The following is a 24,980-nucleotide window of genomic DNA, read 5'->3' as shown; positions in this document are numbered from 1 at the left end:
TGAAAGATCTAAGTCTGTGTCTAAAAGTCCCTCCACAGTGGTACTGTCGAGGGCCCTTACCTGAAGGATCGGTGAGATTGAAGGTCAGAGCAGGGAAAGCAGAAGAATGCTTCAGACCCTCCTGGGTAGCAGTGATTAGTCTGTAAAAGCCACAGCTGACTTCAAGAGTTAATAACGTAACAGGCAACATGAGGTAATTCATCTACTGTTGGACCTTAACAAGACGTCTGCAGAACACAACTTGAAGGGGATCGAAGACAGAACCTATTGGATGATCTTATAACTCGAGAGAGACTACTTCTGGCATCCTTTAAGAATGAGGGTGCCGAACCAGATCTAATCAGGTAGGATGTTTTCTTTTACAGGGATTACTTGGTGGGTAAAGATTTATTTGCAGATATTACAGCTGTTTCCTGAATGGCTTGATTTCCTTAACTGGTAGAATATATTCTGTTCATTGATGGTGTCTGACTATAGTTTTCTGTTCAATTTAGTTTTCATTAGTTTTCTTGATCTAGTAAACCGTTTATGTTCAGCTGAATCCCATTTGGGTAGAGCATACTTAGGTAGAATACAGACGAAGTCAGAAAATTTCTTTTGCATTCTTTGGTTGAGTTTTTTGTTTTGTTAGCTGCCTTATAAACTCCTGAAGTCACTACTTATCTGTGCAGGAAAATGAATTTTTTTTATTGGCATGTTGAAAAAATGTGTCCTAATAAGATTGTGGTGTGGGGCTCGTGGTCCTAATAAGATTGTGGTGTGGGGCTCGTGGTCCTAATAAGATTGTAGTGTGGGGCTCGTGGTCCTAATAAGATTGTGGTGTGGGGCTCGGTCCTAATAAGATTGTGGTGTGAGGCTCGTGGAGGTAGAGCCTCGTTCTTTCACATTCTAAAGAGTTGACAGCTGCTCTGAACCTGGCTCTGTTGGAGGACCTGGAGAAGCGGTCCAGCTTTCCAAGGCTGAGTTTAATGACTCATCAACTGCTACAGCCTTAGAACTGGCCCTCCCCCACCTCCAGAACTCCATCAACTTCACTGTGGGAACCATCACAGAAGGAAATAAGTTTAGGATAGAAACCCACCTCTCCTCATCTTCCACACTAGGGATGGTGCATCCATTGTGGTGAGGCAGCTTGCTCTTGTTTAGCCCCTAGTTAGGAATAAGACGGCTTCCCAAGGGCAGTGGTTTTTGACCTTAGCCACACGCATTGCCACGCCTCAGACAAGTAAATCAGGGTGGGATTGGCGTGGAAGCTGGGGAGGTTGCAGGTGGTGCTAATATGCAACCAGGATTGCACACGAGCCCTAGGACCAGCTGAGGAGGATAAAACAGTCATTTTCTTGTTGGTCCTGGTCTTCGCAGGAGCTGGTGATCCAAGGTTCTCAAAAAGAAACTACGACATGCAGGTAGCTGGATGAAACGTTAAGTTTCTGTGAAGAAATGAACCCCAGGAGTCAGGGAGGGAGGAGTGATACTCTCGTGGCAGTGTCCTGGGCAAGGTTTTTAAATGAAGACAGAAGCCTGTGGTGGGCTGATTTTTCTTGTGGTTCCTGATATTTCTCTGGCATATTCAGTCCTAGGGATCCAGGGGTGATGCCAGTGGATAAAGGTGGTGCTCCAGGTTGGTGACATAGAATAGGGGAGCAAGGGAATCCAAGGTGAAAAGAAAATGCCATCTTTCAAGAAGGGCCTAATGTTCGTTGAAGGAAGTTGAGAGACTGACAAGGGCATAGTTAGGGGGAGTGCATTTCGTGGGGAGATGGAGTCAAGTAGAGAGGGTGAAGGTCAGAAGGGGAGAAAACACTTAATCGTTCTATTTGAGAAGAGTGTTCTGTGCCAGACTCTGCCTGTCACTCTTTGTTCTTCGTGTCATTTAATGATGTTGAAGAGGGCAATGTATGAGTTTAGGGCTTCTGAGGACCTCTGCAGTCCTATCAGTAGGTCTTGGTGGCTCAAGTAGTTTTTGCTTTGTGGTTCCCGCTCGCCTGCCTGTGTTGGTGCTGCCCGCCCTCGTGCTAGTCTCTGCGTCCTTGCCCTTCAGAGTGCGGCCTGCCGAGAAGCAGCGGCACCAGGAAGCGTGTTAAAAATTCAGAATTTCAGACTTCATCCCAGACCTGTGGAATCAAAACTTGCATTTTAACCAGACCATCGGGTGATTTGAATGCATATTACAATTTGAGATATACTACTTTGTATCAGTTATTCTTAATTGTGGCGCGTTGCTTCAGAATTGATCAAAAAAGAAAAAAGAAAAGAAAAATACATGTCTGGACCATATGCTTGCAGAGTCTGATTAGCAGTCTGGGGGAAGGCCTGGGTGGGAGTAAGGCTGTCTCGGACTCCCAGGTGGTTCTAATCGGTGGCAGGGTTGGAACCACTGCGCTATGTCGCAGCGGCTACTGGTAATGGTACTAATAGCTTATGTTTCCTGTTTGTTTTCTGTGTGTGGGGCACTATGTTAAGCTCCTTATAATATCCCATTTTACAGAAGAGAAACTGAGGCTCAGAGGGCTCACGATTCTAAAGCTAATCAGTCTCAGAGCTTGGATTTCAGCTCTGAACTCTTAACCAGGCATTAGAAGGACTCAGCTCTGTAGTTAACTAGTTCCTCAAATCATCTGGGTTTCAAAATCATTGACCTTAAACTGGGGATATATGTTCTGCCTGTTTTTCGTTGCTGTTAGGACCAGATTCAGGGATCGCTGTGAGAAGGGCTTTGTAAACTGTAAAACCTTTATAAATACAAGATATTGTTGCTGGAGCATTGTGTCCCCATCAGGCTAGGAGGGAGCTCATGCCGCCACCTTGCTTCAGAGACCTGCTGTCCCTCCTGTCATGCCCCCTGAGTGCTCTAGAGCAGCTGTCCCCACCCTTTTTGACACCAGGGCCTGGTTTCATGGAAGACGGTTTTTCCGTGGATTGGGGCTTGTGGGGGTGGGGTGTCGTGGGTGGGGAGGGGGGTGGTGAGGAGCTCAGGCGGTGCCACTGCCCGTTTCCTAACAGGCCACAGACTGGAGTGATCTGGTCTCTCCTTGAGCAGTCTTGTTCCATGTGCTGCAGCTGGTCCTCGGCCCTCCCATTCTCCCCTTCCAAATCTTGTTTGTTCTGTGTCCTCTTTCCACAGTACCCGGCTTGCTGCCTGTTGTCTTATTAGTAAACAGTCTCACATTAATTCTAGCAGTGAAATAAATGGCTGGCAGCAACTTGTTTTCTGGAGGTATTTTAATTGAAGCCTCCTTGAACCTTAGGATTAAAACAAAGTAAATTAATTGATGGGAGAATTTTAGGGACTTTGGCAGCTTAATGGAGGTGGTTTTTGTTTTGGACGGAGGCCTTCTGAGGAGTTCTGGAGTCCTACCACTAAGACGCCTCTTTGCTTTTCCTGCATATAAGGCTGACCACATGGTGGACCCGAAGCTGTTGCTTTTTGGTTTGTTGGTGAATGGTCGGGTGGCACGGCACGGGGAGACCAGACTGAGGAGGAACTCTGAGCAAAGATAACTGAAGTCCTGAGGCTTGAAATAAGGTAACTAGCCAGGCTTATTGACATGCTCCCAAGATGAAACCAAGGGCAACATATATATATATATATATGTAGTTGTATCTTTTTCATTCAGGAACAGAAATGTAGAATAGTTCAGAATAAGCTTTTAGAGGAATTCTGTTCAAAAAGCATATAAGCACTGTTGAGGAGAAATGACTCCTGTGGAGTGGTTTGAAGAAGGTAAAAGTGTACATAACACACAGTGATGGTCTATTCCCGATGACATGGAGTCTGGGCAACAGTAAGAAACTATTGTGGCAATTATTAATAAATGCTGATTGCCACGAAGAAAGAAAATCATCCGGAGGCTGAAGCAGAAGGATCGCTTGAGCCCAGGAGTTCAAAGCCAGCCTGGGCAACATAGTGAGACCCTCATCTCTAATAATAATAATAAACAAAAAAGTCCCTGGGAAATCTGCCTAAGGGCTATGAGAATGGACACCCAGATGGTGTTGATCTACCTAGTCATGGAGGATTTACCAGAGACGAGCATAAGTGCACAGATAAGTGAGTGAACGAATGAATGTTGAAGCCAGAGTAGATTGCTAGAAGTAGATTTTCTTAGATTTGAGGTCAGTTAATGGTCTTGGATTTCATTCACCTGCCTATGTCAGTTATTTTTGCTGCCTTTACTCCTAATCCCCACCCTGAGGGCCTCCCCTTCCATCCCCAATTTCTCATACCTAGTAATTCCTCTGCTTGGACCTGGCCTTCTAGAAAGGATCTTAATTCAGTGTAGACATGACCAGTTTGGGTTCACAGTTTGACCATATCCTCTGGCCTCCTGAATGTCAGGTTGCCCAGTCACTTCTAATACAGTTAACTGTCGGGGAAACTTTCTGCTGTATCTTTGGAGAAAGCTCATTCCTTTCTGCCGGTTGGTTTCTCTGGATCGTTGATGACTCGTAAAGATTCCCTTGGTCCTCCCCACAGTTAATCCCTAGTTCTGGGTTCCTCCAGCATTTTTGTTTGCTTCTGTAATTCTTGATTACCAGAGAGGTCAGCTGAGTTGCTTTGTCACTTTGGGGGTGGAGGGCACGTGTCTTTCCCTTAATTTACTGACCTATGGAATCACATTGGCCAGAAAGCCTTGTCAGAACTTCAGAATGTTATAGACATGCTCTTCATGGCACATTTTGTCATTAATACCAGACTATTGCCACAACACGTTTACTGCTAGAGAACTGGGGTTAATCTGCTAATCAGTGTCTCCCGTGGTAACTGACAGCAATGCCACAAGATCGGTTTGCCCTGCCAGGATTCGCCTGGAACCAGGTCAGCCCCCTTCTCTGCCTAGAACCTGTACCTCAGTTTCCCTCTTTCTTGTTTACTTTGTGCAACCCTCATGCCCTCTCTCTTTCTTCCCCATCTCTCATTCCCAGAGTCCTTCTACCCCTCCTTTTCCTCCTCATATGTGGCCTTATTAAGGGGAGAAGAGTATTGTCAAACTTCAGTTTGGATTAGCATTTCCTTTAAACAGACATTAACATGGCAATCACATAATTGAATGTGTAGCTGTCATGTGACAGAATCTTAGTTTTACTACGGATTACTGGTCATTATTCTAAAGAAGTAAGCCTTGGTCTAAATAAGCAATGGTTGACTAATTTAGGGTATTTGGAAACTTGTTAAAGAAGTCTCTGTGCAACAATGTCTCTTAGAAGAAGATAAGCCCTGACTTATAAAGCAATGACACAGCTTCTGATTAAAAACCCTCCTGCCCTTTGTATTTGAGAGCAGTGCTAAGTCTCACAATTAGTTAAGTCGTTGTAAAAAGAGAAAAGAAAACTGTTGCATACTCCACTGCTCTGTGACCATCTCAAAGATTATGTGATTAACTCAGCTATAGTGGGTGGCTAATTGGCTAAGCTTTAATCTTCACACCATCAACGATGTAGAGGATTATAGGGGATAGGAAGTTGTTTAGAGTTCAAGATGGTAGTTATATGTCAGGAAGGATATATTAGCAAGCAGACCAATTGCTAAAATCAAAAGAAGATGATACAAAATGTCCATATTTTCTGAGTAGAGATTTTTTACATTTAATTTTAGATATATATTTTTCTTGAACTACCATAAAAAAGCATGATATTTCCAGTGTATATTTCACATCACTGTATTGGTAGCCAAGATGGGCAAAAGAAAAATTTACATTGAATCTTACATTAAAAATACACCACCTTCATTTTAAACTGTTGAATATTTGATTTCAGTTCAAAGCTTCATTTATAGGAAGGATCATTTACACCTAATAGATTTCCTAAACAATCATTGATTTATACTTTATGTTGCTTAATGTTATATGACCAAGCCACTCTTCTAGGAGTGGGAAATTTCTGAGGAATATATACTTGCATCAACAGCTAGCTCATGTGAGACAATGGATAAGCCATAAATATTTATCTCTTTGATTTATGCCCCAGAAATTCAGTAACTTGCCAACTTTTCTGACATGTAAGGGTGTGCTGAAATCAATACAGCTTTGCTTTCTCTATTACTTAAGCCCAAGGATAATTGAACTAAGGCAGTGTTAAGTACAGTTAAGAATATTAAACAAAATTCCCTGCTAGTTTAATGAAAAATAGGTAAGGAAGCAAAAATGTTATAGTAAAGCAAATCTTCCACTAAATAGGTATTTCTTGAGTGCCTACTGTGTGCCACACACTGGTCTTGGGAACGTGATGGCAAAAATTCAAAGCAAAAAATACCTGCTTTTTGCAGTTGAGGTGTGTACAGTCCAGTGAGAGGGACTGACATGAGATAAAGAATCACACAAATAAGTAAAATAAATTCAGCAGAAAACTATATTGAGAGAATACCAGTGGAGAGGTGAGTTAGCTAGGGAGACCACAGGTTTAATACTTAATCCTTTTTTTCTTTTTTGCTTGTGTATATTTTGTTTCTTGATCAGATTTTAAATACTGCAAGGACAGAGACCAAAGCCTAACCTAGTGCTTAATGAATACTTGCTCAATGAGTGAACATCTGGTTTTGTTTTTTTTTTTTCCTGTATCTTCCATAACACCCAGCGCAGAGTTGGGTATAGAGCAGGTGTATTTTTGACTGCTGTTAACTTCTCTAAGTTCGACAAGTGAGAGATCTGATTAATTTAACAGCTCAATGATACCATCAAGGATCCAGGTTCTTGCTGTCTCTTCATTTTGCCTTCCTCAGAGTGTTAGCTTTCTCTGAGGAGAAAATTTTTGTTGATTGAAAGGTTGGCTGAGACATAGGCTGTGCTCTGGTAACTAAACAAACCTGGGAATGTCTGACTTCCAATACACGAAAGCTTTATTGCCTCCCTCATGTAAAGTCTGTCCTGTAAAGGTGACTCAGAGATTCAGGTGTTTCCCTCTTAGGGCTGCGCCTCCATGTTCCCCATGACTGAGAAGAGCAGGTGTGGAGAACTCGTACTGTCTTGTGTGCTTGGGCCTGCAAGTTTCACACTTTCAGCCATTGGCTGTAACCAGTCACGTGGCTCCAACCTAACTGCGAGGGAGGCTGGGAATATAATCTGTATGCTCAAGAAGAGCACTTTGTGAGGTGCACAGCTTTGTCTCTGACTCACTGATTATTTTGGGTAGTTTGATGGAAAGATGAGTTACTTTGGTGCATAGTCCTGCTGCTCTCTTAGTAAGCAAAGCTTAGAATCAGAAGTTACTAGAGGCACACGAGGTGGGCTGAGAGGTGACCATGGTGGAATTTGTTTATTGCTTATGATGCCCATTCTTGAAGAGTTCAGTCAGGGAGGGGAAACAAAAACAGATCACACCACCATGAAATTAGTGCAAATGGGTCTGTAGAAGTGTCATGAAGACTAGAAAGGAGGGTTCCCCCCCACCCCGGCGGTCTGGAAAAGGAGGTGCTGCTTATTGTCCTGAAGTTCGTTAGGGGGGTACCTGGGTTTGGCTACTGTACTGGTCTAGCAGTGGGACACCTCAGCTGTACCTAGTGGATAACCCTACTCAAAATGGCTTAAATAAGGGAAAACATCCATGTACTGACAGGCCAATGATGCCATCAAGGATCCAGGTTGTTGCTGTCTCTTCATTTTGCCTTCCTCAGAGTGTTGGCTTTCTCTTCACATTGACTCCTCATGGTCTGAGAAGAGAAGTAAGCAGTTCCCAGCCACGCTCCAAACATGCCAATAGGAGAAGGGGAATGTGCTTTGTATAAGTAATATATTCATGTGGCTAAGAAATCTAAAAAGCTTTTAGCAAGGTTCCCTGAAAACCCTCCCGCTATGTCCCCCATTCCTCAACATAAGTAATTACTATTAATAATTTTTTGGCATATCCTTCCAGGATTGTCTGTAAGCACATACCAGCAAATATGAATATATTATTTCCTTCCATCTTTTACATAAATGGTAGCATATCATACATTACCATTCTGTAACATTCTTTTGTCACCTGATCAAAATATCTTGGATATTTTCCCAATCATGACATGAGGTTTTGTCATTAGTTTTTGTAGCCTTATAACATCTCATTGTATGCGTGTACTATAACTTATTTAACTAGTCTCTTATTAATAGATACGTGTATTGTTTTCAGTCTTTCTCTTATTACAGAAATAAAGCAGTGAATAACCTTAAACGTAAGGGATTTTGCATCTGTGAAAGTATGTCTCTAGATAAGTTTTTAGAAGTAGGATGGCTGGGTCAAAGGGTTTATGCATTTGTAAGTTTTGACAGCATTTGGCAAGTTGCCCTCCAGTGGGGTACAACCCATTTAGACTTGGACCGGCCACTTATGTGAGTGTCTGTTTCCCTATGTAGTCTTTTCCAAGAATGTTATTAAGTTTTTTTATGCTACTCCAAACTAATGTATATAGTTTTATATAGTAATATCTTAGTAAGGTTTTATATAATTATTATAGTGAACCAAGGTTATAAAATTCTCTTATGTGTTTATTTTCTGGTATGTTCGTGGTTTTATAACTGCTAAATATTTGATCCATTTGAAATTTAATTGGTTAAGAGTATGAATCCCACTTTTTCCCCTATTTTTGTGACTGACTACATTTTTTTATTGTTCATCTCTTCATTTTGAAATTTGAAATGCTGTCTTTATCATGTACCTTTCCATATGTACTTTGATCTGTTTCTGAACTTTGTAATGTGTTCCATTGGTCCTGTCTACTCATGTGCTAGAACCACATTCTTCTAAATATTTGAGTTTTTAAGTTTTAATACGTGATAGGGCCAGTCTTTTCTTAGTAAACTTCTTTTTAGGGGTTTTGCTTATTTTTCTTACATGACTTCCAGAATCAGCTAATGTAATTCCAAAAAAGAAGGAAACAACCTAAGAGTATCATTTTCATCTCATCCTTGTCAAAGCTATCTTTGGAATTATTTCTTGTGTTAACAGATAATAAACAGCTCTTCACTGATTTAATTTTTTTTTAAAAAAGGAAAAAACCCTTTAAAAAAAAATTGGAATTACATTAAATCTTGAAGTCCTTTATATTTCTGACTTTTCCTATCCAAGAACATGGGATCTTTTTCCATTTGTTCAAGCCATCTTTCAGGTCTTTCAGTAGTGTTTTCTTTCAATTAAGTGTAACACATTTCTGGTTAAATTTATTCCTGGTTGTTTAATCTCTTTGGTTGATGTTTTAAATTCAGTTTTTTATTTCATCATACTTTGTCATTATTGTTTATATGAAGACTGTTGATAATTGATGGATAGAAATTGGCTATTAATATTATAGCCACTTTCTTAATTCTCTGATAGTTTTTAGTAGTAGTTTCCTCTTGATTCTCTTGTATTTTCCAGTTACTTGTTTTTTAAGAGCAATGAAATTCTTCCTGGAAGCTTCCTAATTGACTTTGGCTCAAAATAGAAGTAGGGTAGGATTGTATCACGTGACCATGTTATACCAAAAACCATGGGGGAGTGGGGTTGCTGTGATTGGCTTAGTTGATTCAGGAGAGAGATTCCTGAACTGAAAAATGAGGATGGGGGTCATGTTCTCTGGGCAGTAGAGCCTTGGACAAAGTTGAGGTTCTGACAATAAATGAGAAGAACATAAAGATGCTGGGCAGGCAGATTGTAGTGTCTATATCGGTTCTTGTCTGTAACTCCCTTAGCAGCAGTAAATGTAAAGAAAGATTATCCATTTGGATGATTGATCAAGCAAATGAAACCAGGTACCTTGAGATCTGAATAAATATTAGTAATTGCAACTCCACGTCATTGATCACGTCAGCAAAGATATCGGGGCATTGCCACGTGAAACGTGATGAAGCGTAGTCTGTCCACAGTGGTTAGCAGCAGCAACCTAGTAGCTTCTCTCCTCAAGAGGTTTTAAAAGCTAGGCAAAAAAGAAATATCAAATGAAAAAAATTAAAAGATACTATTTATGATAGTTAAAAAAAAACCCATAAAATATGTAGGAATGAGTCAAGTTGAAAGATGTATGAGATCTCCACACTGAAAACTATAAAATATTATTTAGAGAAATTAAGGAAAACCTAATACATAGTAGCTCCCTCTTATCTATGAGTGATGTGTTTCAAGACCAGCAGTGGATTCCTGAAACTTTGGGTAGTTCTGAACCCTACATATACTATGTTTTTTTCTTGTACATACATACCTATGATAAAGTTGAATTTATAAATTAGGCAGAGAGATTAACAATAACTGATAAAATAGAACAATCATAACAGTATACTGTAATAAAAGTTATATAAATATGGTCTCTCTCTCTCTCAAAATATCTTACTGTATGTAATATTTTCAGACCACAGTTGACTGCAGGTAACTGAAACCATGGAAAGCGAAATTGCAGATGGGAGATTCTGTGTTCAGAGATTGGAAGACTCAATATTGTAAAGATGTCAGTTCCTTCAAGATTGATTTGTACAGTTAGAGCAAACCCATTTCCAGTCCCCAGCCAGTTTTTTGTTTCTGTTTTATCACTTGAAAAGCTGATTACAGCCACAGTTTATGTGGTAATTCAGAGACAAGAAGGGCCAAGGCCAATTTTGAAGAACACAAAGGCTGGAGGACTAACATTACCAGTTATGGAGACTTATAAAGCTGCAATGTGATGTTGGCACAAGGACAGGGAAGTGAACCAGTGGAGCAAATAGAGAGTTGAGAATCAGCCCCATACACATAATGTCACCTGATTTATGACAAAGGTAGTCTTTCCAATAAATGGCATTATGTCAACCGGATGTACATATGGAAAAAATGAATCTTGGCCTCTGCTATCACCCTGCATAAGAAATCAATTCCAAAAGAAATGTAGATCTAAATGTGAAGGGTCAAACAAGAGAGCTTTAAAAAACAAACATAGGAGAATATTTTTATGAACTTGGGATAGGCGAAGATTTCTTAACCAGGCCAAAGAAAGCACTAACATAAAGGAAACACATGACAAGTTGGACTTCATTAAAATAAGAAATTCTGTTTATCGAAAGATACCACAAAGAGTGAAAGACAAGCCATAGAAAGGAAATCTGTATTTGCAGGGTATATATCTGACACAAGAAATGTATCTTGGATATATAAAGAACCCCTATAAATCAAGAAAAAGGCAGACAACCCATTAGAAAAAAATAGGCAGAAGACTTGAATTTGGATTTCACAAAAGAGGAACATATGAACAGGTGTTCAGCTTCACTGGTCATCAGGAAATTGCGATCTAAAACCGTGATATCGTACCATTACACCCCAAGAATGGCTAAAATTAAAATGACAGACTTGTCTAGTGTTGCTAGGATGTGGAGCGACTGGAATTCTCATATACTGCTGGTGAGACTGTAAATTGTATCACCTCTTTGGAAAACTGTATTTGCTAAAATGGAACTGTACAAAAGATAGGTACAAGAATGTTTATGGTAGTGGTAATCTTAATAGTCCCATCTGGAAACAACCCAATGCCCATCTACATTATGATGCTTAGATACAATATGGCGTATGTAGCAAATGAGAATGAACAATCTACGGCTACACACCACACTGTGAAAGAATCTCACAAACATCATGTTGAGTGGAATGGGCCAGACACAAGAGTACATGTTGTGTGATGCCATTCTGGTAAAGGCAAATCTTATTTATAGTGTTATAAAGTAATGGCTACAAAGGGACACGAGGGGGCTTCTGGGGTTCTGGAAATGCTTTGTTTCCTGCTCTGGGTGATGGTTAACTGTGGGTATTCACTTCGTAAATTATCTTTGAGATGTACACTTACGATTTTTGTTTGTATGTTCTACTTGAATTAAAAAATATGTAAGTACAAATACATATGTGTATGTACTCCAGGTACATGTATTACACATATGTGTATATGTAAGTATATATGGTTATATATGTATGTATAATACCTACACACACTTACATACATACAAATGCATTCATGCCTATGTTCTCTCTCCCTCTCTCTCTCTCTGTAAGAGCTATGTCCTGAACTGACCACAAGGTGGAGATGTAAGTCAATAGAAGGGGAAATTTACACAGACCTCCCCATTTATTAGATTTTGAAAAGTTAGGGTTTTTCTGCCTTGAAAATGAGGAAAGAATGTTACTATTGCTTGTATTTCCTAACTTTAGGAAAGGAATCACATCACCTTCTGTTTCTCTCTTGAACTTTTCCCTCCTCCGCTGTGTAACTGTAGACCTGTTTGTCATTTTTATATTTCCCCCTCAATGGCACTCTTTAGATTTTGCCCGAACCCCAGTCGGTTTACTTATTCCTGTTTCTTTCTCTTTCTTTCATCTTCCTTTCTTATCTTTCTTTCTCTTCTATGATCTTTCCTCCTGGAAAAGTATGCTTGATTTTGGCGTTTCTTGATTTTAGTTTTTGTCTCCTATTAATTTTTCTTTTCTAAAGAAGAGGGATGCTTTCAATATCTCTTTCTAATAGTTTCTACTTCAGTTGTCATTTACTTTTGTTGATTTTTGTTTTCTTATTATCATCCCTTCTATTCCCTTCTGCCTTCATCATGGGGAAATGACCCTTTGATTTAAAATAAATTATTAACATGGTACATGCTCATTATAACAAGTCAAACCAAGCTGATGTATAACTCAGAAATTAATATTCTCTTTTTACATCCCTCCAGTGCCATTCTCCTAAAGTGACCAGTCTTAACTGTTCGGAGGGTTTTCTTTCTCACATCTATTTGTGCTTATACAAATACATATTTACATATCTATCTATATATGAGTTTTCCTATTTTTTGTAAAAACAATTGTACTATACATATTTGTCTGTGATTTTTTTCCATTTAAATTTGGACGTTACTCCAAGTCACTAGAGCTAACAAATTCTTTTCAGCAGCTGTATTCCACAGTCTAAATATGCAGTCATTTTTCCAACTACTCCCCATTGGATGGATGTTAAGTTGTTTAGTTTTTTGCCATTACAAACAATGCTGCAGTAGATATCTGTAAGGACTTGTGGCTCCTATTTCTGTAGGACAGTAACCCCAAAGTGGGGTTACTGGGGACAAAGATATGGGTGTTGAAAATTTAACAGATACTGCCGTGTCTGTTTCTTAAAACCTGTGGTACTTTACATTCCCTCCAGCAATAAATGGGAGAGCCTCTCTCCTTGCACCTTAGCTGTCAATGGGTGTTACAGAACATGCTGGGTTTTGCCCATCTAATGGGAAAAACAAAATGGTGTCTTGTTTTGAATTACAGTCCTTAACTACTGGTAGGCATCTGACTGTTGGCATGGAAAATAAAAAGATTCCCTGCCCCTGCACATACTGATTTTTAAATTATGAAAATTATTTAAGAATTGAAAAAAAAGTTTCAGTCCATGAATAAGCAGGAAGAAGAAAGAGGAGTTACCTATACACACTGTATTTTAGTTCATTATGTTGGTTTTTTTAAAAAAATTCTGTTCTTAGAAGGGAATATAGAAATTATGTGCCGTTTGGGGAGGTCTTTCTATCTTGCATAAAACAACTAATATGCATGATAATGTATATTATGAGGTGCTGCATTATGTGGTGTGGGCCATAAATGGTCTAGGAGATTAGAAAAGAGTAGGTAGAATTGGTACACCATGCGTTTTCTCTCTTACTTGTGTAGTTTCTTGAATCCTCTTGATATTGATGCCCAGCTGGTTGCATACGAGTCATCTGGGGGAGCTTACACTTCCTAGGCCCTGCCCCCAGAGGGAAAGGATGTCATGGTTAAAAGTGTAGGTGTCCATCTCAACCTTGTGCCTTTTTAGATATGAATTAGATGAGTTGGTATAATAAAAAGGAAGGTTATTGAGATGGAAATGATGGCAATGTAGGTGGTCGTTGGCTTTTGTGCATCTTAAATGTGTATGCATTTTTCATTGACACTCTTTGCTATGGTCTGAATATTGGTGTCTCCCCCCCCCACCAAGATTCATATGTTGGAGCCCAATACCCAATGTGATAGTATTGAAGATGTGATTAAGTCACAGGGGCTCCACATTCACAAATGGGGTTAGTGCCCTTATAAAAGAGGTTGAGGGGTGCGTCCTTGCCCCTTCTGTGATGTGAGGACACATAGAAGGTGCCATCCATGAAACAGAAAAAACTCTCACCAGACACCACATCTGCTGGTGCCTTGATCTTGGACTTCTTGGCCTTCAGAACTGTGAGCAGTAAATTTCTGTTGTTTATAAATTGCCCAGTCTAAGGTATTTAGCAGCCTGAATGGAGTAACAAATTGGTACCAGAAGTAGGTACCAGTTTGTACACCATGTCTCTTTTTCTCTTGTGTACTTTCTTGAATCCTCTTTCTAGAACAATAGTTTCCATACCAAGCTGCCCAGATGGTTACATTAGTCACCTGAGGGAGCTTATACATTCCTGGGCATTTCCCACACAGGGAAAGGATGCCATGATAAAAAGTGTGGATGTCCATCTCAATAATTTGTGTATTTAGGTATGAACTAGATGGTATAATAAACAGCAGGGTCATTGAGGTAGAAATATTGACTACTTAGCAGGTCCTTGGCTTCTGTGTGTCTTGAATGTATATGTATTATTCATTGATGCTCTTAGTCTTTTGATGCCAAATTTTGGTTTTTGAACATCAACTGACAAACATAAATTTCTGTTACTGTTGGTGGCACTGCCTGCCAGGCAATAATTTTGTTTCATTAGACTTGCATCTTTGTTCATAGAAGTATTAATTTGCACAAGAAATTGAATATTGCGTTTTAGTCTTTACTTTGTAAAATGAGTGAGAATGGAAACAGATATACTCAATAAAGTGAAAACAGTAGTGTTGAGACAAAGATGGAAATCATTAGGCATGCCAAATGCAAAATACAGATTGTTTATCTCAATTGGACACACACTGGATTTGTCATAACTGTGTTCGGTTGTGAAGAGCAAAGTGAAAGAAGATGCAGAGTTGTTACGGAAGATAGTATCAAAAGGCATGGCTCTAGGAGCAGAAACTCCCTCATGTAAGCATGTTGACTTTTGTACATTTTATTTCTTTTTTAATATATATATTTTTGGTACATAACTGTACATACTTATGGGGTATATAGTGTGAGATTTTGGTACGTATATACAATGTGTATGATGAAATCGGGGTAATTAGCATGTCCACCTAAAAAATTTATCATTTCTTTGTGTTGGTAACATTCAAAATCCTCTCTTCTAGCCATTAAAAAAAAAAAAAAAACAAAACCCACAATAAATTATCATTTACTATAGTCACCCTTCGATGCCATGGAACACCAGAACTCCTATATCTCTTAACCAACCTCTCCCTCCTTTCCAAGTCTCCAGTAAGTTCTAGTCTACTCTCTACTGCTATGGGATCGACTTTTTAGCTCCCACATATGAGTGAGAACATTAGCATTCTGTTTCTAGACGTGTTTTAAAGTGTGTGTTCTGTAGTAAAGTAAGGAGCTGCTTACAGTAAGTGGCAATCACTAGATTGTCATAGTTGAACGTTCACCAGCAGATGGCTCTCAGTCACCAGAAATTTGGCAGAGCAGCTACTTCATCTCTTTCTTGGAATTCTTATGTTTTTTTGTATATCACTCCTTCTTGCTCCTCTTCTATTAATACTTTTAAGGTACTGTGACCATGAAACACATAAAGGTAAAGAACTGTTTCTTTTGGTTTTATTTGCTAGATTTTAGATTGCCTAGGTGATTCTCAAGAACAACACTCTGGGGTTTCTGAAATTCAAGTTGAAGGCCAAAATAATGACTTCCGGTGGCCTTTTCCACACTGCATTTCTATTCTTCTGTGAACTGTTTTATTGAGGTTTTCATTTAGTGTTAAAAACTTTTTATTGGTCAGTTTGGCCAGAAATGAATAGGAAAAAAAGGATTTGTTTAAAATTAGAAGAATATTTGATCGGGTAGATCTTAAAGGTCCTATAGTGAAATTTTCTTGGATAATATGTAAGGAGGATATTTTCCTTGTTTGAGTTCTTATTTGTTCTGGATTAGTACTCAATGGAAATTATTTATTCAATTTAACAAAAAAATATTTTGAGTATTTACTTTGCAGTAGGCACAATGTTAGGTATCAACACCCTGAGATCAGGTATTTATGTCTCTCTTGTTCACTTCCAAGTTGATTAATCAGTGCCTGATACATGGAAGGCATTTGGTAAATATTTGTTGGATGGATGGATGGAAGGAAGGATGGGATGCAAAAAATGGGACAGAGTATTGGACTAAAAGAAGCTAAAAATCTAGTAAATGTGGCTAAAAGTATTCACACATCCATGGATCATGATCTTGAAGGATCAATTTTGCTCTGGAGTTGTTACTGGGAGCTATGTTGAAGTTTGAAAGGTAATGAATGAAAAGGTTCCCGTTCCCTAAGTTGTGTCAATTCCTCCAGGTTGCTCAGGTTTGAAAACTTGTGTCCCCTCTGTCCAGTCTATTCACCAACACTTGTGGAATTTCCCTTTGAACCGCTGTGTTAATTGTCCCTTTCTCTCTTCTGTCTTGTCATTTCTCCTGTCCAGACCCCCATTACCTCCCACCTACATTACCACACTGGCCTTTTGGCCTGGCTCCCTGACTGCAGCCTCTCTTCAGTATAATCCAGTCTACATATTGTTGCCAGATTTTGTCTCTAAAGAATTTGTGTCAAAGAATCTATTTCTGATTGAAATTTGAGCCTTTGTGCATCTTTATATTCACAGAAAGAAACCACAAAAAAAAAGTTTTGAAAAAAGTAATTACCTTCTTACACCATAGTAGCCTTTTCACTTCCATAGGCAAATCTAGTTTTGCAGACTCAATTCACTGACACTCTGGAAATATCTTCTCTAGTCCTAACTGCAAACCTCCGTGTGGTCTGTGAATACTCAAACACTGATATTTTTCCCAGACAAAACAAACATTTTATATAGTCACTTTGACATCTTTTTGAAATGCTAAGAAAAGCTAAAGAAAGCTACTTCTTGGAATTCACTGCTTTTTGTATTCTGTATTCCGTTGATAAGAACGCCCTCCCTATGAACTCTAACAAGCTTCAACTTCATTTGTCAGCAGAAAGACACGGATTGTCTGCACCCCCCCCCCACTGATATTATCACAATTTAAATAATGTACATCATTTTCTTTTTAGAATGAAAATGAAATCATTCTATGCCTTTAGAAGTGATTGTGAAGCTTACTGCTTAAATCTTGATAAGATATCTAACATTTATTAACATGACATTGATAAGTTCCATTTATTCAAGTTCCATCTTGAAAGAATATGAATAAAAATTATTGATTTATTTTAAAAAAATTTCAAGTCTATTCTAAACTCAGAAGCATAATATTTAGCATTTCCTTTTTTTTTTTTTTTTTTTTTAACTTTGCAAAGGAGAAATGCTCCTTATGTGTCATTTCAGAAGTGAGGTTGAGCTACAAAGTGTTTTACTGACAGAATTCCCTTTCACGTAATTCTCTCCATCTGCTTGAACAATATCAGTCTTTGCTGCTCAAATCTTGAAGGCAGGTTGATTAAATTTTATTTTGCTTGGGTTATTATTTTTTTTTCTTACCCTCTCAAGATAAAAATGTTAAATCCTTCTCTCATTTTTGTCTCTCTTGCTTAAAAACCTCGGTGGTTTTCCTAGTTCTGTTTCATAAACATCTACCCAGTGCTTATTCGCTGGCATATTCCGAGGCTGTTTTTTTGGTCCTGGGGATATAAACATAACTGTCATGTGGCCTCTTTCCTCACAGAGCTCATAATTTAGGACAGGAGACAGATGAGTAAATAACTAACTACAATCCGGCTTGATAAATGCCACGTTAGAGGTTGTGAACAAAGTGCCATGGGAGCACCAGCAAGTGATTAATTCAGGGGAAGGGGGTGGGGACCGGGATCAGGAAAGACTGAGCAGCAGAATTGACATTTGAGTTGAGCCTTAGGGGATGAATAGAATTTTGCCAGATGGACAAAGGGGGTGGGGGTGGGGCCACTCCAGACTCATACAAAAACATGAGAGTGTGAAAGTTTGTGCCTTTGTCTGAGCAGTGGTGAAGGAGAAGTAGGGTATGGAAGGGGGGATGTTGAGAGATCACTGGGGCCATGTTGTAAAGCTTACACTTGATCTGTAGCTTCTAGGGAGTCATGAAAGTTTTGAAAGAGGGAAAGGATATGGTGAGATCTCTGTTTCGGAAAGATGGTTCTGGCAGCAGCTGAGTGTGAGATGATTTGAACGAGGGTGCCTGGGAACAAGGAGACCCGTCAGAAGGCTGTGGCCATGTTCTACATGAGAGGCGATGGGGGGCTGAACCAAGGCAGCACCCATGGGAATGGGGGCATGGATTTGAGAACCATCTGTGAGGGTGGCCTTGGTCACTGATGAGATATGGAAGAGAGGAGACCAAAAAATGGCTTCGATGACTTGCGAATACAGTGATGCTGCCAACCAAAATGGAGCACATAGCAGAAGAAACAGCTTATGGGGTGAAAATACTGAATCTGATTTTGGATATGTTGAGTTTAGGGAGGATCACCCAGTTGGAGATTCCTAAATGAAAAGCCATAAATGCAGATACAAGGGTCTGTAGAAAGATATGGGTAGAGGTAAATTTGTAAGTCTCCAGAATCATGATTTGCAATCAGGGTAAGGGGTAGGAGGGACATACCTTGGCTGAGTTTTTATATATGGGGTTTCTTTTTAACTATGTGCCACTCCTTCCCCCAGCCCCAGATTCCAATATTGCCCTGCTAGGGAGAGGAGCTTGCCCCTCCCCATCCTTAGCTGAGAACCCACCACCATCATGACTCAAGAGAATGTGTCTGATTTCATTTGTGCTGGGCATAGAGTGTCTCTAAGCATTGCTAGCATCTGTCCTTACAGTTTGAAGCCACTGGAACAGATAGATTGGCTCAGAGAGAGAGACAATATAGTGAGAAGAGCAGATCTAAATGACATTCCCAAGGAATCCTAATGTTTAGGGGCAGATGGGGTAAGAGGCCCTTGCAAATTATAGAGAAGGAACTGTCAGTGGAGGGGAGAGCTTCTGAGGAAGCCAAGGGAGGAAAGGCTTGACAGTAAGGGAATAAGGTCAGCTGTGACAAATGAGGCCTGAACAAGAAGCCCAGTGAAAACTGGGAAGAGGATTTGGCAGTAAGGAGGTTATGGGTAAGAAGAGTTTTGGTAGAGTGCCGGGGCAGAACTTGGATTGCAGTGTGTTGAAGAGTGAACCAGGGTCAGGAAGGGAGCTGGTGAGCATAGCTTATTCTTTAAGGAAGTTTGGCAGTGAGTAGGAGAGAAAGTAGTCACTCGAGGATTTATAGGATAGGGAAGAACTAGTGGAAAGCTAAAATTAAAAGATTCTCAAAGAGTATGAGGATGAAAGGTATTAAAACAGGTGGGGGCTCACCATGGCTAACTATCTTGGACTTAATTCTATATCCAGTCTCCCAAATTTCACCCCTTCCCCACTCATCCCGTGCACATTTATGGGACACATTCCCTGCCCTGCAGACTCATACATATTTTTACCTTTTTTGGAAGGCCTTACCATCTCTTCCTCACTTAGCTAGATGTTACCCATTCTTCAAGGCTGTCTTGAGTCTTGGTCGAGTCTTGAAGTGGTAGAAAGGAAGTACCTTGTGTTAAGATTTAGAAGATGTGAGCTGAACCCTTAGCTCTGCCACCTTGTATGTGACCTTGAAAAAGTCGCTTGATGTCTCTTTGGTTTTCTTGTCAGTAATACTTGTTCTGACTTACACGCAGGCTTGTGTGTGATTCACAAGATGATGTTTGTGAAATGCCTTTGAAATCTCAAAATATAGCACCAGTGTATGATATCATAATTTTGTAATAACTCTTCTTATTGATTTCATTCATTCATTTGTGGCTTTTGCTGAAAGAATTAATTCATGCAGTGTTTTTCTTTCAGTGCCTGTTATGCCAGGCATTGAGGTTAGAGTGATGCCCTTGTGGAGCTTGTAGTCTAGTGTGGGAGACAGAAAATAAACGTATAATAGCTTGTGGTTTAAGTGCTGTAAAGAAAAAGTAAGCAGGATGAGGAGGAGGAGGATGAATGAGTGACAGGAAGGGATGCTCTTTTAGATGGAGTAGTCAGGGAAACCTCTCTGAGGAGTTAACATGGGAGCAGAGATTGGATGAAGAGAGAGGGAGCAAGGCCATGTGACTGTCTGGGGAGGAGGGTCTCAGCCCTGAGATGGGAGTGTGCTCATGTGCTCTGGAACAGCAAGGAGGCCAGAGTGGCTTGTAGGTTAAAGATGTTGCGTGGTATGCTGAGGGTGGTCAGAAGACACTGGAGGGTTTTGAGCAGAGGAAGCAGATTTATTTTTACATGATCACTCTTGTAGCTGTGTGGGGAGTAGACTGCAGCGGGTAGCAGTAGAAAGAAGAGAGAGGTATGCAGGACGGTAGCAGAATAGAGGAGACACAGTCTGATTCTAGATACACTTCAAGGGATTTTCTAATAGATGATGTGGGGTATGAAAGATAGAACCCAAGGTTTGGGGTCTGAGCCAACGGGTCAGTGGTGGACTTAAACAGAAATTGAGAAGATGAGGGGAGAGGGGAATGGGTTTTATGGGGAAATGGGTCTTTTTTTTTTTTTTTTTTCTTCTGTTCGTATTTATGCAATTTAGTACTTAATGAAAAAAACCTTTAATTAAAGCTGTAAGGATCTTAAAGATCATCTAATCCAGCAATTTCTGGCAATGGGAAATCATCTTCTGCAGGATTAAAAAGAATACCTACCTCCTCCCACCAAGATGAGTTTTTCCACCCACTCCCCAACACCACTGTTAGTGAGGGTGTCATAGTCCTCAAGTGTTGGGCCAGAATGAAGGTTGGAAACCATTGACCTACTTAGTTCACTTATGTTATGGGTGAGAAAACCAGGGCTGCAGAGGTTAGTGGACTTGCCCAGGGATATAAAAAGCTAAATATTCTCTTATTCTAGTGTGTTTCATGTTGGTTAGTTTCTCTTTTCCATTTGATTATAAATTCCTTAAAAGCAAGAATTATGTTTTGAATTATTTCATATTTCCCTTGTACCTAGAACAGTACCGAGTAATAAAAGGCACCACTCCAAATATTAAGTTGAGCATAAAACCCAATGAAAAGAAAAACAGTTGTTCTGCATACAGGGATACCCATGCTCTTATGATCCTGCCTGTCCTTATTAGTAAAGGGTGTATCCATTGCTGGATTTCCCGATAGGTTTGGGGTATCAGCAAAGTAGGAAAAATAGAGGTGGTAGGGAGGGGAAGAGGGGAAGGGGGGGAGAAGGAAGGAGTTGGGGAGGGGGGTAGAGAGAGATACCTCAGTCTTGGGAATCAGAAAACTCTGGGAAATCTTTCCTGTATGTCTGGTGGTGGCATGTGTTTGATATTACTATTAAATTGTGCCCATGTTGTCATTTTTATTTCCTAATAGGCATACACACACACACACACACACACACACACACACACACACACACAGATGCCTGTAGTTCTAACTTGTCATTTTTGAGATTGCCAGCAAATATTCTTATGTTGTATTTTTTCCTCTTTAATTTTTAAAAGTATGCTGCTTTAGGTATCAATAGCCAACAGTGGGACATCCCAATGTTAACTTTAGAGAAGCTACGCCGATTCAGGTGCAGTATGTTCATTTGAATGCATGTTCATAGCTGATCATTGAACCGCTCTTGAGGTTTCTTTACATACCTCTGACCCATGTTCTGGTTTTTAAGCACTTGTTTTTGCAATGAACCATATGCAGAAAATCCCACATAATTCCTGTTTTGGCCAAAAGCTGGCACTTGCAAGATAATATGAGTTAGGGGTATGCTTTGATTGTAAACTTCCTTTTTTCCTTCCTTTTTCTATTGCATTCTTCTTCCATCTTCAAAGCTAGGCAAAATTGAATGGTTATTATAGGGAATAAATCCAAAATCTTGACATCGCAGATATTTGGGGCCAATCACATAAAGTAAAGCTTCAAAGAAACACACCTTCCTTTTTGATAAAGTGGAAGAAAGTCATACTTCTGTTTGGCATGCTAATTAGTACACTTGGGTAAGAGACCAACTCTGTGCTTAAAATCTTACTACAGTACAGGTGGGACTACACCGCTTGCTGAGACAACAGGATTGCTTGAGCCCAGGAATTCGAGGTTATAGTGAGCTATGGTCAGGTCACTACGCTCCAGCCCGGGTGACGGAGGAAGACCCTGTCTCTAAAAAATAAATAAATAATAAAATCTTAGTCTAAGGAATCAAAAATTTTCTTCCAGTTTTGCCTGGGTTTGTTTCTTGATATGTATCATATTCTTCTTTAGGTTTTAAAGTACTAAACTAAAAATGAAATTAATATAGCTTTTTGAGATATACTCATTTATTAAAGTTTTAATGCTTTCTATGTAAACAATGCAATAATTGGTATTATAATAGTTAACATTTATTAAATGATTATTGTCTTTCAAGTATTGCATTAAGCACTTTGTACACATTTTACACATTGTTTCCACCCACCAGAATGGAAATAGTATAACAATAATCTATGCTTTAGACTGGGCACTGTGGGTCACACCTGTAGTCCTAGCACTTTGGGAGGCTAAGGCAGGAGGATCACTTGAGGCCAGGAGCTTGTAGCCAGCCTGAGTGACATAGCAAGATCCTTTCTCTACAAAAATAGAACAATTAGCCAGGCATGGTAGCTCACGCCTGTAGTCCCAGATACTAGGGAGGCTGAGGCAGGAGGATCACTTGAGCCCCAGGAGTTTGAGGTTGCTGTGAGCTATGGTCACACCATTGTACTCTAGCATATGCAACAGAGTGAGACCCTGTCTCCAAAAAAAAAAAAAAAAAAAAAAAAATTCACTTTGTAAGGGTAGAGATTATGGTCTGTTTGTCTGTATTCTTTTTTTTTCTTTATCCCATTGATGAGAACAATGGCTACCACATAATAAGTACTAAGTCCATGTTTTTGGAATAAAAAGTTATTTAATTCTCCTACCAGCTTTCTGAGGTAAATATCACTGTCCATATATTGCAGGTAGGTGATAGGCTGTTAGTGATTCACTCTACTGTGGAACAGGGTGCAGTACACTGCAGGGTAATTTTTGGTTCCTGCCTTCTGTCTAGTGGGTATGAGGTCTGTCTGTATAAAAGGTTAAATAATAGGGTTGAGTTAGTACTAGACAATGTAAGAGATGTGAACAGGGCTAGAATTGTAAATTAATAGAGATATGGGCGAGTATGTATGAATCACCTGGAGCTGTCCCTGCACAAGATGAATGCTTAATCTGTGTTAACTATTATTGTCATTGGTACTACTGAAACATGATTGTCATCATTTTGGTTTTGTTAGTTTTTTAATTGGCATATTTGTACATATTTATGGGTACATAGTCATGTTTCCGTACATATGTCTGGTGATCAGATCAAGGTAATGAGCATATCCATCATCTCAAATGTTTATCATTTCTTTATGTTGGGAACATTCAATATCTTCCTAGCTTATTTGACACTATATATTATTGTAAACTATAGTCATCCTACAGTGGTATGGAATACTAGAACTTACTCCTATCTGGCTGTAATTTGCTATGATATAACAAATCTCTCCCTGTCCCTCCCTTCCCCCGACCCTTCCCAGCCTCTATTCTACTTTTTACTTCTGTGAGATCAACTTTTTTTTAGATTCTCCATGTGGACATGTTTTTAACTTTCTGTACCTGTCTTATTTCACTTGACATAATGTCCTCCAGTTCCATCCACGTTGCTGTGAATGACAGGATTTTGGTTTTGTGTGTTTTGTTTTTTTGTTTGTTTGTTTGGTTTTTTTTTTTTTTTTTTTTTTTTTTTTTTGAGACAGAGTCTCGCTTTGTTGCCCGGGCTAGAGTGGGTGCTGTGGCATCAGCCTAGCTCACAGCAACCTCAAACTCCTGGGCTTAAGCGATCCTACTGCCTCAGCCTCCCGAGTAGCCGGGACTACAGGCATGTGCCACTATGCCCAGCTAATTTTTTCTATATATATATTTTAGTTGGCCAGATAATTTCTTTCTATTTTTAGTAGAGACAGGGTCTCGCTCTTGCTCAGGCTGGTCTCAAACTCCTGAGCTCAAACAATCCACCCGCCTCGGCCTCCCAGGGTGCTAGGATTACAGGCGTGAGCCACCGCCCCCGGCCCTGGATTTTTTTTTTCTTTATGGCTGAATGGTATTCCATTGTGTATATGTACCACATTTTTTTTATCCATTTATCTGTTGTTGGACACTTAGATTGATTCTATATCTTGGCTATAGTGAATGGTGCTGCAGTAAACGTGGAGGTGCAGATGTCTCTTCCATATACTAATTTCCTTTCATTTGGATGAATGCCCAGTAGTGGGATTGCTGGATCATATGGTAGTTCTATTTATAGTTTTTTTTAGGAACTTCCATACTGTTTTCCATGGTAGCTGTACTAGTTTACATTCCCACCAACAATGTGTAAGAGTTCCCTTTTCTCCACATCCTCACCTGCATTTGTTACATTTTGTCTTTTTTTCATAATACCTTGTGATACCTCATGATGATTTTGATTTGTAATTACCTGATGATTAGTGATGTTGAGCATTTTAAAAATGTATTTTTTGGCTATTTGTGTGTCATTTGAGAAATGTCTGTTCAGATCACTTGCCTATTTTTTTATTTCATATATTTTGTCTGCTATTTTGTTGTGGTGATAGTCTTGCTATGTTGCCTAAGCTGCCATTGAACTCCTGGGCTCAAGGAATCCTCCTGCCTCAGCCTCCCAGGTAGCTGGGACTATAGGTGCGTGCCACTGTGGTTGGCTCATTTGCCCGGTTTTCAGTCAGATTATTGGCTTTTTTTGCTGTTGAGATGTTTGAGTTCCTTATATATTCTGGATATTAATCCCCTGTTGAGTGAATAGTTTGCAAATGGTTTCTCCCATTCTGTAGGTTGTCTTTTCACTCTGTTGATTGTTTCCTTTGCTATACGGATGCTTTTTAGTTTGATATAAT

The 24,980-nt window shown here is 39.6% G+C and overlaps 1 protein-coding gene across 2 annotated transcripts in view; it reads left to right on the top strand.

The window, feature by feature from the left end:
• The window catches only part of STX8 (syntaxin 8), a 264,310-nt gene that overhangs the window by 19,765 nt on the left and 219,565 nt on the right, over positions 1–24,980 (top strand). For both annotated transcript variants that reach the window (XM_069483377.1, XM_069483378.1), the window contains exon 4: positions 234–344. In XM_069483377.1, the coding sequence (XP_069339478.1) occupies positions 234–344 (111 nt within the window). The remainder of the gene's footprint in view (positions 1–233; positions 345–24,980) is intronic.

This window comes from Eulemur rufifrons, chromosome 9, assembly GCF_041146395.1.
Source record: "Eulemur rufifrons isolate Redbay chromosome 9, OSU_ERuf_1, whole genome shotgun sequence".
Taxonomy (NCBI): domain Eukaryota; kingdom Metazoa; phylum Chordata; class Mammalia; order Primates; family Lemuridae; genus Eulemur; species Eulemur rufifrons.
The sequence above is the reverse complement of the archived record's forward strand: the minus strand, read 5'-3'. Positions and strand labels throughout refer to the sequence as shown.